This window comes from Dasypus novemcinctus, chromosome 18, assembly GCF_030445035.2.
Source record: "Dasypus novemcinctus isolate mDasNov1 chromosome 18, mDasNov1.1.hap2, whole genome shotgun sequence".
NCBI classification, from domain to species: domain Eukaryota; kingdom Metazoa; phylum Chordata; class Mammalia; order Cingulata; family Dasypodidae; genus Dasypus; species Dasypus novemcinctus.
In genome coordinates, this window is record NC_080690.1 from 82280235 (window position 1) to 82294527 (window position 14293).

A 14293-nucleotide genomic window follows, 5' to 3' on the forward strand; every position below is an offset into this window, starting at 1 on the left:
GGGCGCCAGAAATGCGGGTGGAAATCTCCTGGCGCAGAGGGTCCGCGGAGTGGCGGAGCAGGAGCTGAGGATGCACGGCGACATGAAGGACGACCGTGGAGAGCAAGGCGGATGGCGCAAGTCCCATTTATTCAGGGTTACAAGAGCTTATATAGGCTAAGGTGATAGCTGGTACAGGGTTTTACCATATAAGGCAGTGAACAGGAGGAAGGTTGCTGATTGGTTATGGGGGACCAGGGGGAGGTCGGGGGTTGTGCGTGCGATCTGAAGGGGGAGGGGGTCTGGTGCTGCGCGCGAGTGCAAGCCGTGGGAGGAGGGGAACCGAAACCTCTGCGGCCTTGCAGAACAGGGGAAGTGAGAAGGGAGGCAGCCGTGGGAGGCGGGAGTGACAGGGGGGCGAAAGACTACCCGCTCCATGTACTCACTCAGTGTGAGACGAGACATCTCAAAGCACAGAGTTTGCCAATTGTTTTAACCAAACGGCCACGTGCCCTGCCTCACAACTCCTCATATGCCACTATCAGGAAATTATCTTTTCCCCTCATTGACAGCCAGCCACGAATATGGTCAAACCATGATCCATATGACACTGCAAGAGAAGTGGAGAGAAAAGGTGTCATTTGGGTCACCCTTGTGTGCCAGTTGCTCATAATATTCTGGCCAATTATAGACATGCCATATATATTTGAGGAGTAAATGACTGCAGTAGTGGACATTCTTTTCCATTTCCCCAATTTTAATGAGAAATAGTGTTTTGCATTTACCCCATTGATGGCAAAACACTAGTTGTTCTATAGGATAAAATATTTTAAAACCAATTTCACATAGAGAGAAATAAAATTCAGAATTTGAAGGAAATTGAGATAGCAAAGTAAGGAGTTCATGTGTTATGGACTCAATATAATATGGAGTGAAAGTTTTTGTTCTTTCCATTATGAATATAATTTATTTCCCCGATACCAAAAGAAAATGTGATTAAGTATAGCAGACACAGAACTTCCTGTTCTTCACCCACCCCATACCTTTGAAACAGCACATTTTATGAAAAGTTTTACTCACACATTTACTTTATTCAAAGGACTGTAGTTTAAGAAGTCATGCCCTAAGTTACCCCAGTACTTGAATATTGCTGATGTTTTCAGACTGGGGTTTATGACCCATGATGACCAGTGCCTCTACCCGGGACATGAAGAGAAAAAAGCTGACCCTTGCTGTCTCAACAACAAAATATAGGTCCCCAATTCCAGGAATGGTGAGCTCTTTTTCAGGTCACATTGACAGAAAACAATAGAAACCTATGCTGAGAACAAAAACAAACAAAATTCTCAAGCAGAGATGCAGGATGTTCTGGTTGACTCCAGGGTTCCAATTGTTCCTTAGTAAGGTCGAGGTGAATTCCTATATTGGAGTTCACTGATAAAGAATGGCATTTTCATAATTTACTTTTTGCTTGAGTAATTTGTGATATTTAATGTTGTTTGCAAGTAACAGTTTGGTCTAATTAAGTAGCACCTCTGGTTTTTTAGATGATGGCATCAGGGCTCACATGATGAGTTGAGTTTCTGGACATAGTGTAGATTATAAACTCCAAGCAAGACCTTGGAATCCAAAAATTCCAAAAATTAAAATGAAAGCTATTTCTTACCTTGCAATAAAGTCACCCAAATTTTTGAGTAGTGACAAGATCTAGGCACTCTATTAATACATCCCAAAGTCCTCTTTACCCAAGAAGCAAACTGGGTCTTAAAGAATTTATGCCATTTGTCCTCTGAGAAACACCTAGTAATAGGTTGAATAATCAAAATTTGATCACAGAGAGTAGAAACTCCTAGAAAAGAACATTGTATGTAGAAACAATGCAAGATCATAGTCAATTAGGGCATATTGTGCTGCTAAAAGAAAAAGGCTTGTAGTGGAGAATATGTTTACTCCATGGTTCTGCAAAGGAGTCTCCTAAAATGTGAGCACATTGAATAATGTGAAAGATATTTTAGGTATTACAACCCTTTAAAAGTATCTTTTATGGAAATCCATTTGCATAAACCCAGGGTACACTTCAGAAATAATTATTTTTAATAGAAATACAGATCGAAGTCCATACTCTTTAATACAATATCTACGGCAGTCCATGATCTTGATCAGGAAGGTATTATTAGCTTCATTTCTTGTTGAATCTCCATGGTCTTTCCAATACCTCCCACTCCAGGTGTGTGAAACCTCTTCTTGTGTGCTTTCCAGTGCTTGTCCACCAATCTTAGGCAAGTGCTTTCATACTCTATGCACTTTTCCCCACATCTTAATTGTTTTTACTTAATAATGGATTCTAGACCACTCTGTGGTAGGATAAAAGAAGTCATTTTTACATTAATTAGCATTCTGTTACATTGTTGGCAGATGATTTGTTCTGGTTGTTTATTTTTCCTATTATAAAGAAGGCTGATTTGAACAGCCCAGTATACCCCTCCTTTCTGCACTTTTTCTAATATATTCTTTCATATAAAAAAGTAAGAATCCTGCATCAAATGGAAAATGCACATCTAATTTTGTTAGATTTTGCAAAATAAGCCTTCCTAGGCTTGGACCATTTTCCTTTCCCACCAGGAACAAATGATCATGCCTGTCTACCAACAGTCTCATTACCAAGGCATTTCTAGGGTTTTGAACATTTACTGTCATAGACAGAAAGACATACACATTAAAATCCCTGGAAACTATGACTATGTTAATGCTAGTTTAAATTAAGGATCTTGAGAAGATCTTGATTATACTTGGGGCCAGTGTAATCAAAAAGGTTCTTCTAATAGGGAGGTAGGTGTCAGAGTCACAGAAGAAGATGTGATGATGAAAGCAGAGTTTGGAATGATGTGGCCATGAGCCAAGTAACACTGGTTACCTCTAGAAACTCAAAAAGCCAAGAAACAGATTGTCCCCCAGAGCCTCAAAAGAGGAATGCAGCTCTGCTGATAGACACCTTGAGTTTTGCCCCTTAAGTCTCATTTCAGACTTATGATCTCCCGAAGTATAAGATTAAAAAATTTGTTTTGTTTAAACCTCTAAGTCTGTGGTCACATGTTGAGCAGCAATGGGAAATTAGTACACTGGTCAACACAAGAGATGAGAAAAGGTAATATAGTTTAAATTCACACCTGTCTTATTTTGAGTGAGGTGTAGTACCTTTGCATATGTTTATCCCTTACTATTTCCATGGTGATAGCTTAATTTTGCTTGAAAATAGTACAGGGGAATAAGACGGGTGATAAGTAGGATGATTAATAGATGATAATTAATTGAAAAGCATTGAAGCTGGGCTGTGGGTACTTTAGCAGAGGGATCATTAACCCATTGTTTTTACAATTGACTATGTATTAGTCAAGGTTCTCTAGGAAAATAGAATCAACAAGAGATCTGTCAATAGTATATGATTTTATAAAAGTCTTTCACATGTCTGTGAGGATGAACAATTCCAGGTTCTGTAGGCAGGCTAAAACCAGGGCCTCCAATGAAAGTCCAATGAAATTTCTTGAGGAGTACTAGGAGCCAATGACCAAAGACAAGCTGGGAAATTCTCTCTCAATGCTAGAATCACTTGCCGTTTTAAGGCATTCAACTGATTGGGTTAAGCTTCACTCATTGCTGATGGAACTCTCTCTGATTGATGTAATTGTAATCAGTGATCTAAGATTTACCACTGCAGTAAAGTCAATGGTGACTAAAGTCTGTAGATGCCCTTGTATTACAGTTAGCCCAGTGCTTGCTTGACCAAACAATTTGGCACAATTACCTGGCCGAGTTGACACACTAGTTTAACCATCACAATTATCTTTTATGTTTTCCATTAAAAAGCTATACATTATCATCTGAAATGCTTGAAAAGATAAGAGAAAGCTAGCAATTGGTTCTACTGCAGGAACCCAGTCGACAGTAGTGACCTTTACACAAAGCATGGTGCATTTGTTTCTTGTTTATATCATCATAGTTTAGATTTTAAAAATATTTAAGCCTTTTATTTTGAGATAGATTCACAAACAGTTGTAAGAAAGACTAGAGAAGGAAGTGGATGTGGCTCAAGTGATAGGACTTCTGCCTACCATATGGGAGGGCCTGCACTCCATCCCTGGGGCCTCCTGGGGAAAAAGAAGAGAAAGTGTGCCTGTGCAGTGAGCCAGTGCCCACATGGTGAGCCAGCGCCCATGTGGCAAGCCAGTGCCTGCACAAATGGGTCATGCAGCAAAATGATGATGCAGTAAAAGAGAGAAAAAAGGGAGGGTCAAGGTGAAGCCCACTAGAAACCAGGAACTGAGGTGGTACAGCTGACAGGCAACCGCTCTCCACACCAGAGGTCCCCAGGATCAAATCCTGGTGAATCCAGAGGAGAAAAGGTGAAAAAGAGAAGACCAAAAGAAATGGATACAGAAGATCACACTACAAATGGACACAGACAGCAAAAAGGTAGGGGAGGGGGAAATGAGGAGGAAGGGGGAAAATAAATAAAATGAATCTTAAAAAAAAAAAAGACTAGAGAAAAATCTGGGTACCCTTTTCACAGCTTCCCCCGGTGTTAACATCTTGCAAAACTATAGTATATTATCACAGCTAAGAACGTGTATTGATACTGTCTACTGATATTATTCAGAGTCTCCCAGATTTACTCCTGTGTGTGTGTTTAGATTCAGGTAATTTTTTGAAATGTGCACATGCAGGTACCCACCATCACAGTTTACCTAGAGAACAGCCCCCTCAACACAGGGATCACTCAGGGTGCCCTTAAATGCCCACAGCCCCCTCCCTCCCTCCAGTCCTTAGCCACTGGCAGCTGTTCCTCTCTCCTGCTAAGTAGCTATCATCTGGGGTCCTCTATGAATGACATGCACAAGCTTTCAAAGGACTCAGACATATTCCTATGCTTTGTTTTCTCCAGCTGCTCATGCTGATGTGGGTAGATGTGTTCAAATGCTCCTTAAGCATGGGCAGCAGGCAGTCCTCATGTGGGTTAATCTAGATAAAATCAGTTTTCATTTATTTTGGCTGAAAGAGAGATGCCTGTGCACCTAAAGGAGATAGAAGAAAAAAGGTGGAGGTATTGGAATTCTAACTGGTTCTCACAGCAATGTCCTTTTGAGCAGGTGGACACTCCATGGCAGGAACTGGAACAAAATGCTCAAGAGGCAATTTATAGGATTTTTGGTAACAGTTGAGGTAAACCTCATGTCGAGGACAAAAGCAATATGGTGTTTCCGGTGCTTAGCACATGCAGCTTGAATCAAGTGTGAACAAAGAGAAACCTGCAGCAAGGCAGGAATGGAGATGAGAGGGATCAGTAGTTGTATCAGTTGAATAAAAGGAAAAGATTTTGCTTGAGCAGGAGGACAAACCATGAAAAAGAGATCATCTGGAATTTGAAAAGCTGCAGGGAAGCTCCACTGAGAATCACCTGGAGGGGTCCAAAGAGAGGAAGAGGAAGGACAGTCTTCTGCATAAAGCAGGTGAGAGCTGGCTTAGTGCCACGCTTCCCACAAAAATGTGTTCTTAACCATAATCCATTCCTGTAGGTGAGAACCCACCTTAAATAGGACACTTTAATGAGATTACTTCAGGTAAGGTGTGGCCAATGGATCAGGAAAAGCCTTAATCCTATTCCTGGATTCCTTTATAAGCAGAATGAAATTCAGACACATAGAGAGAAAGTCACCTGAAAAAGCCAGAAGTCGATGGCAAGTGGAGAAGCCAGGAGAGGCTGCCACGTAACAGAAAAGCCAAGGACAAGCATTGCCGGTCACCAGGCCAAGAACTCAGTCTTCCATGAGAAAGCATCACCTTGATGATGATGCCTTGGTTTTGGACATCTGGCCTCAAAAGTCTGAGCCAATAAATTCCCACTGTTTAAGCCAACCAGCACATGGTATTTGTTTTAGTAGCCAGGAAACAAAAATGAAGTCATAGATCACGGGATTTAACCCTAACATGATATAGATGACATGTCCATTATGTTGCATATATTCTTGCAGGTAGAAGGCACAGAGTCATGAAAACCCACAGTCTCTAGATGGGTTCAGAAAAAGCCATTCTAGAAGAGAGAGACAAAGAGGACATTTCTCCTCTTAATAAAGGTAATTAATAAAAATATTTGGATTTATCATAACGATAGAGGAATGAGGAAGGTGAAAGATGAAAGAACAAACACTGAAGTCTAGCAATCAAGGGCAGAGGAGGCATGAAGAGGAAATCCAAGGATTAGCTGATATTCAGAATAAGGAGATCTACAAAGAGGGTGGAGTGGGGGAACATGAGTATCCATGTGTCTAAAAAGAATAATTGGAAAACCTGTGAAGGGGCAAAGTGTGTAGACTAAGGTGGGAAGTACTAGAGGCTTACTGACATCAAGGTTGGAGGGCAATGTCAGTATTTACCCTGAGACAGTGTTACTTGGATTAGAGGTGCAGGAATCCACCATTCCATAGAGAACCATATTTTGAGACAAACTCACTATTTCCCTGGAGGAACCATTGAAAGAACTGTTCAAATGACTCTGGAGGTTTTGCAGTCCTCATTCCTCTCCAAAAGAAATAACCAGAAGTAATGATATCTCTGGGATTTCTGATTATGTAAATAGCCTAAGTGCAAAAGAAAAAAAAGTGAGAAATAAATGGATCTCATTCCCTTGCTCCTAGATTTTAGAAAATGGCAAAAGAGCTATTCCCCATTAAAATGTGGCTACATGTCAATCTTCTTCCATTCATTCCTTTAGTAATGTTTGCTGAGGACCTACTGTGTGCCAGGAATTTATTTAGCTACTCTAGATAGAACAGTGAAAAAGACATGGGTTGTTTCTGCCCTCAAGGACATTTCAATACAAGCCAAGGGAAAGTCCTGCAGTACTTCGAAGGGAAAATGGTGTTATGCTATATTGGTGCCACTGTGTAAGCTGACCTGGGGTGTGAATCAGGAAACCTGAGTTTTGCTGGGACTCTGTCCCTGACTCCCTCCCTAATCAGTGCTCTTCCAGACATTTCATGCTCCAGGTCCCAGCTTCTTTACCTATAAGTGTTCACTAAATCAGCATTTCCCAGTCACAAATCAGACAGATATTAATGGCTAACGGTGTACACATGTTCTATTTATTATAAAATTCAAAATGGTGGGATGAACAACTTTGTTATGCTGCTGTCAATTCAGAAATCTCAGAGAAAAATGGTATCAATAAACCTGAAAACACTCTAGGATGTGCTGGATCCAGTTCTGACCACCTGCCTACCCCAGGGCTGTACCTGGACATGCCCGGAGTCCTGAGTCTTTGGTTATGTGACTTGCCCAAGTGAGATCCCTTCTCTGAGTCTCAGTTTCCTCTTTTATAATATGGTGAGAACAATGTGGTAATAGTAATAATCAGGACAATATAAATAGTTACAATAACTAATAACACTTACTGTGAATGTGCCATGTGTCAGCAACCAACCATTGCAGCACTTTATCTGCAGTATAATAGTAATTTTATGAGGACAAGCAAGACAGCATAATATTTTATGTTAAGAAATTTGCTAGAAATCAGTACATTAGCAAACGGAAGAGGTGTGATTTTACCATGGGAGGATGTACCTTACATGACAGCATTTCCCTTATGATCATATTTTAGTGAAGTATAAAAAACATACAAAAGAAAACTTTAGTGTTTGGTAAAATGACAAACATGTCAACCTGAGCAGGAGAACATTCATGGCATCATTCTTCCTGCGTGCCTCATGCTTTCCCCATATCTTTGGCACCCCCATGTGTGACCACACTCAGAAATGTTTTATTTTTAAATTTCTTCTAAACATGTAAGTTGTTTTATAATATAAATATATCAATAAATTATATCTACTATATGTAAATACATATTTATATAGTATATATACCATATTGACATATACAGTGTTTTTCTGTTTATAGTACATGAAAAGTATATGAATTATGCACACTATAAAAATATTAGTACTCATACTATTCTACATGCAAAATATATGCATGTGTCAATAGATACATAATTATATAATTTTATATAGTATATATGTATATAATATATAGTGTAGTATATGTTTAATTTGAACTACAGTACACATTACATGTGTATGTAAATATACGTGTCAAGTAAAACACAATATTGCGTACATATATTACTATATGTCTTTATATTTTATGTATGTAAAATATATGAAATTCCATTTATTTATAATGCACATATTTACACATATGTAATAAACATATATGTATTCATATAAATTTTTAATATAGCACAAATAATTTTATATGTGGTTCTTATATTTATATATACACATAACTATTTTATGTAATGTTACAAATAATACATAAGATATATGTTCTTTAAGTACATATTTATAAAGTATAAATAACCATATATTATATAATACATATATTCATACCCATGTTACAAAGCATTTATTAGCTATTTTCATGAACATACCTATATATTGTTAAAATTCCTGCAGCCTTTCTATATCTGAGTAACTGTAACCATGAAATGTGGCTAGTCCCCAGGGGCTTGCAGAGGGCATTGCAACCAGACAGCCAGCAGCCCTGAGTGGTTGTTGCTGAAGGATTGAAAGAGGGAAGGGGGGGGGGTTCTCTCAGGCTTTCTTCTCTGCTGAAGTTTTCTCTCCCTCTCTCCCCATTTCCCTCTCCCCCTCCCCTCTCTCTTTCTCCCTCTCATGTTTTCAGGAGAGAACCACATTGACATAGAGAGGACCTGGCCTACGACTAGGTTTTTTACCTTGAGCAGTTGAGAAAAGTTTCCTCTCAGCAAGGCTGATGGAAAGCCAAATTTGGGAGACTCAAGGTCCACTAGGATTTTTGTCATAATTGAGGGGAGGAGAGATTTTGCCTATTTTTGTGAAAGCATAAAGAGAGTCATTTGCATTTAAGCTTCTACATTAGAAGTTTCTCAAGGAATATTGTTTCCTAAATATTCCTTCTTCTTCAACTTTATTATTTTGTGATAATACTGAGGCCCTGAAATCTATGCAAAAAATCAGTTTACCTCTCAGTCATCTCCTACCTCAATCCTGTCTCTTCTTCCCCTTGGAGAAATAGCAATGAAATAGAATTTCTTCTTCTGACATGACAGAGGAGCAGGTACTAAACTAATGCTGCTGCCATAGAAAACTATAAAAGTAATTACAATATTTCAGACAACAGTTTTGAGGGAGTTACTGAGAGGCTGAGCAAGACTTGGATTCACAGGCACAGGGAACTAAGGAATTGAGGGCCATGATCTCCCCATTCTCTGTTGGGGACAATTTCTCAAATGAAATGGAGGGAGCTACAAGGTGAGCTCAGTCATGCTGAGGCACGGGGGCAGAAGTCATGACTTGGGGATGCTGGGGTGACTGAAATGGAGAGAATGAGACCCCAGAAAGGAGGCCGGTCTAGAGAGATGGAGCCCGGAACGGCTGCCAGCACACCCCATAAACTGAGGCACACAGCTGGGCTCCAGGCATGGCACAAGGTCGCTGGAGACTCACCAAGATGGCAGCTGCCCTTAGCTCATCAACACCCCTGCACCCAGGGAGGCACCCAGGCAGCCAGAGAAACATGCTAACGTTTTGTACAGTGTGAAAAAGGTGAGAATTCCTCCTGGCTCCTCATCGGAAAATATATAGACCCAAAGAAAGTGGAAAGCTGGCTTTAAAGTGCTGGAAGGAAAACACATCCATGCATGCACACACAACCATTAGCCCTGAATCCTTTATCCATGAAAGCTGAGAATCTATTACCAGCAGCTCTACCCTACCATAAAACCTGCTTGGGGAGTGGGGCCCATGGGAACCTCCTATATTTTTTAAGTTAACATTTTGTGAGACCTATGTATCTTTTAAAAATAAATTAAAAATGTAATTTTAAAAAATGCTAAAACAAGTCTCTCAGTATGAGAGAAAATGGTAATGCATCTGTAGGAAAGTATAAAAAGCCTCAGAAACAGTAAGTAAGTGGGCAAATATTAAAGATAATATTTTTCCTCCTGTAATTCACTTAAAAGGCAGACAACTTTTTACAGCAAATTGACAGCACAGTAAAGCCATTTTTACATTTATCATCTCAGGTGCCCATGGCACAGTTGCTCTGCTCCACCTTGTTCTGTCTCCAGGTTGTCCCCATCTAGCGGATCAAAAGCTTCAGTCACACAGTTCAACACCCCAGCTTTCCCTTGCTCAGACCCTAAATGAAGGACCAAAGCTTCCATCCATACTCCACCTGCAAACCCCTGCCCTCCTGGGAGGCCCAATACCCTCCTTACATTTCTCTCCCTGCTTCACTCTCTTAATATAATTATGATGTTTTTAAAAATAGGTCTCCTGTGTGCAGCTGGCCCATGCACAGTGCTGATGTGCCCAAAGAATGCCCTGCCATGCAGGGGTGTCCCCCATGTAGGGGAGCCTCATACATGGGGAGTGTGCCCCAGAAGGAGAGCTACCCAGTACAGAGGAAGGTGCAGCCTGCCCCGGAATGGCACCACACACACGGAGAGCTGACACAGCAAGATGACGCAATGAAAAGAAACACAGATTCCCATGCCACTGGCCACAACAGAAGCGGACAAGGAGGATGCAGCGGATGGACACAGAGAACAGACAACTGGGGTCAGGGGGAGGGGAGAGAAATAAATAAACAAATAAATCTTTTAAAAAAATAGGTCTTATTTCTTGAGCATGCCATGGGTCAGATACAATGGCAGGCAATCACTAAGCAGTATTATTGCTATGGAAGTAGCTAATTATAGGTCTACTCATTGTCTTTTTTCACTTAATCCTTTAGGAGCTGACTTGAGTTGACCTCAGTCAGCACATTTTTTTTTCTTTTATGGAGCCTAACACATACTAGATATATAATATCTAAAAATATATGAAGAAAAAAATGCAGGAATGCATGCATAAAAGAATAAATGAATTCAGGAATGAATACCACCTATTTGAGCTGCAAAGGCATTGCACTATTGCTCTTAAAAGCTGGAAAGCCAAGATTCAAACCAGAATTTTCTGAAACAAAACCCAAATAGTTTTCCAGACCTTGGTTTTGGGTCATTTTTGTTTTGTTTTTATTCATTCTTTATCTAATATTTTCTAAAGTCTCTATATTGTACCAAACATTATGCCAGGTTAGTGTAAAATGGTAAAAATAAATAAATAAAAAGTAACAAAATAAGCATAACCTCCATGCCCCTGGAGAAATCAGTGAAACAAATGAACCTGACAATAAACAAGTAGAGGGAGAGAAATACAACACAACATTAACATAATCTAGCACACTGTGGTTTTAGAATCCTTTGATAATACTTCTACTACCATATCACATAAGATGGTTTAATGAGGGAGTTTCATGTAAGTTACTGTAAGAAATGAAGATTAGTTTAGTTTTCACATAAAGGAAGACAATATTGATTAATATAACCTGGCAGCCTACTGCCTCAGTCTCCCACTCCCGGGTTAAACAGCAACAAAGGAAACCAGCTTAAGCCAGTCCTACAGGCAATAAAATGATTCCCAAGAAAGAGGTAAGTCAATACCAATTCAGCACTAAATTCCATTCCTTATTTGACAAAGGGGAGCAGGTAAAAACTAAAACGGTTGGAATGTGATGGGGGAAGTTGTTAATTACAAACTTTTGCACGGGAAGGTTAAATCTTCTCGGATAGGCTGTAACTTCTGAAGTATCCCATCTATGGAGAAACAGAGGAAGGGCTTGTGTGCTAGGCTTAGGTGTATAAATTGTGTCACTTTTCTTTATTCAGGGTGCCAGCCACATTTTCTGGTTGTGCGCTCCTTCTTGCAAGATTGAAAATAAATTCTTTTCTTCTCCACAATCGGGTGAGCCTTATTTTCTTCCAGAAGAAGATTTCTTTCCAACAGTTACTCAACATCTTTGGTGTCACATGATTTCAACAATAATCTAAGGAGAATACACATTCACATTTATTGCCCCAGGGTCACTCAGTGTTAGAGCCATACTTAAGAACTTCTGGAATTATCCATGAGGCATGTGGAGCTTTTCTAACGGGTGGGGGGAAGAACCAGGGATTGAATCCAGGACCTCATATGTGGGAGGCAGGCACTCAACCACTGAGCTATACCTGCTCCCCAGGTGGTGTTCTGATTGGGAAAGCCATGCCATGAAAAGATGATATCATGATTAGAGAAACACAGCTGGGTTCCAGATGTGAGCAGCAAGCCATATTTCCTCTGAAATATAGGTTCTGATTTATAACCTATAAATGGGCAACTCAATGTTGGGGTGGGAGAGTGGTCAACTTACTAATAAAGGCAGTACTTTTGGGCACCACATCACAGAGATTACTTAGTATAAGATACTATAGCTTGGAACAAGGTTGTCTAATATGCTCACGTAAATGAACCTCATATTAAATTGGTCCCTAAAACATGGGCATTCTGGATGCCTGAGAAGGTCAGAGGGTCGTTGCCCTTGTTCGCTCACCTTGGCTTTGGAACTGAAGAATGACTTGGGGAAGAACTGAATGGGGAGGTGGGAGGAGTAAAAGCATGGGCCTTTTTTGGGTGTACGCTGCCTTATTTCTTCATATCCATTCACACTTTCTATCCACGGTGAGCGATCCCAGGTGGCCACAGACTGGACCCAGCTGGGATCTCCTCTGGAATGGATCAGGCTGATGATCTCCAACAACCAGTTGGTTCCTAGATAAAGAAAGAAAAAAGTGATGCCTACAACAGCCTGACCTTTGGCCCTGCCTCCACATCTTGAAGGCACTTTTCTCTTTCAGAGATGATGCCCACACCCATAAACCCAATTATGTTGATGTTCTTCATTTTCCTTCCTCAGCAGCATTTGGTCAGTTCTTAGTACTCAAAACATTTTTCTGGGCATCCCCTGCTCCTGCTGCTCCCTCTTCTTTGCTCCCTCCTTGTCAGACACACAATACTCACCCCTAACCAGTTTATCTTATTCCATATCCAGAGCTGGAATGAGTTTGAACCTGAGGATTTCAGAGGTGACCAAGAAAAACAATTGACCACTAGATGGAAGAATCATAAAAGCAAGGGGCAAGCTCCTGCAGCCAGAAACTCCCAGAGGCCAGCCCCACCACAGAGAGGATGTGAGCCAGGGGAAACCCCTACCCTCCTAGAGGAGAACATAAAAGAAGGGGCCTGCTGATGTGCCAGAGGGAGCCCTGTGGGGAGCAGCTGGCAGGAAGCTCTTGGCATTAGAGGTGCCAGTTTTACCTTATCAATGGTAAACAGATGTTGGGCAGGTGAACTCCAAGGCTCAAAGTTCCTTGTTTGGGCTGTTTTTAAAAGAATATAAATTTGCACCAGTGGCCTTTTGAAAACTGCTGATCCCTTAGGTGGTTAGGGCTGCTGGTTATCACAGTGAACACATCCAGCCTCACCCCGTTGCTCTCCTGCCCATCCTACATGGGACAAAATGTCCCTAGCTTTGCAATTCCTTGAATATGTATCTTTTTACTGTAGGCTTTTTATACACACACCTTCCCCCCTTCACCTAATTAACATTCATTCTTGAAATCTCAGGGTAGAAATACTTCACCAACTCTCCCCCCAAATACCCCTTGTGATCACAAGCATCAGCTTTAGGATTCTCTCCAGCAAGGCCCTGTATGATGTCAGGTCCTTTGGATTATGAGGACTCTCTCTGCCATTGGCATCAACAGGATGCTGCTCTGATCACCAACAGCCAAAGGGCAGTAGAGAGCAGACACTGGTGACATTGGCCCCCAGCCTTCCTCAGTTTCAGATCCTGCTTCCTTACCTGACTTTGGGTAAGAAAGTGTGAAGACATCTTCATCCTTCACCACAAATTCATCACGCAGAAGCTCCAGGTTTTCAAAAATGTGTATAGGGAAAGGAATCCCGTCTACCCATACAAAATCAGCAGCCATCCCAAATGCTTCCTGTGGAGCCTTCTAGCAGCTGAGGTGTCAGCAGTCGTGGAAGCAGCTACTGGCCTATCCCAGGTGCTGAGGAAGCTGAGCTTTTATGAAAGCAGGAGCTTTGCACAATCTGCAGCTTGCTGGGTTTGCCTTGCTGGACCACAGCCATGAAAATGCCAAGGGTGACAGGAAATGGCTCTCTAATGAGACCCTGAGTAATCATTAGCTAACAAAGTAGTTTCAGAGGATGCATTTGTTGTGTTGAAAATAAAGCAAAGTAAAAAAAAAAGGGAGGGGTGCAGAACAAGTTTATTGAGGTAAAGTTGCATTCACACAGGTGCAGCAGCTACAGAGCTTTCTGCTCGAAGGGGTGAGCTGGGG

General features: G+C 41.0%; 1 protein-coding gene across 2 annotated transcripts; it reads right to left on the reverse strand.

The window, feature by feature from the left end:
* Window positions 1-274: 274 nt before the first annotated feature.
* Window positions 275-14027, reverse strand: LOC101443992 (sulfotransferase 2A1-like). Of its 2 annotated transcripts, XM_071209469.1 has the most exons (4): window positions 13792-14027; window positions 12481-12698; window positions 6485-6611; window positions 275-589 (listed from the first exon to the last, which is right to left on the reverse strand). In XM_071209469.1, the coding sequence occupies exons 1-4, from the start codon at window positions 13919-13921 to the stop codon at window positions 498-500; spliced, it is 567 nt and encodes a 188-aa protein (XP_071065570.1). In that variant the 5' UTR covers window positions 13922-14027; the 3' UTR covers window positions 275-497. The 2 variants fall into 2 exon arrangements, 1 of the variants encoding a protein (XP_071065570.1); XR_009181685.2 differs by lacking the exons at window positions 275-589; window positions 6485-6611; window positions 13792-14027 and adding an exon at window positions 8274-11937 and having other exon boundaries at window positions 12481-12616.
* Window positions 14028-14293: the final 266 nt, after the last annotated feature.

What these genes read in the sequence shown, in the direction of transcription:
- LOC101443992 (XM_071209469.1), bottom strand. Translation starts at nt 13,921, where the DNA reads ATGGCTGCTGATTTTGTATGGGTAGACGGGATTCCTTTCCCTATACAC. An exon ending in ACTTTCTTACCCAAAGTCAG is followed by an intron (nt 12,699 to 13,791) that starts GTAAGGAAGCAG and finishes TTCTTTATCTAG; the next exon opens with GAACCAACTGGTTGTTGGAG. An exon ending in TCTTCAGTTCCAAAGCCAAG is followed by an intron (nt 6,612 to 12,480) that starts GTGAGCGAACAA and finishes TTTTGCACTTAG; the next exon opens with GCTATTTACATAATCAGAAA.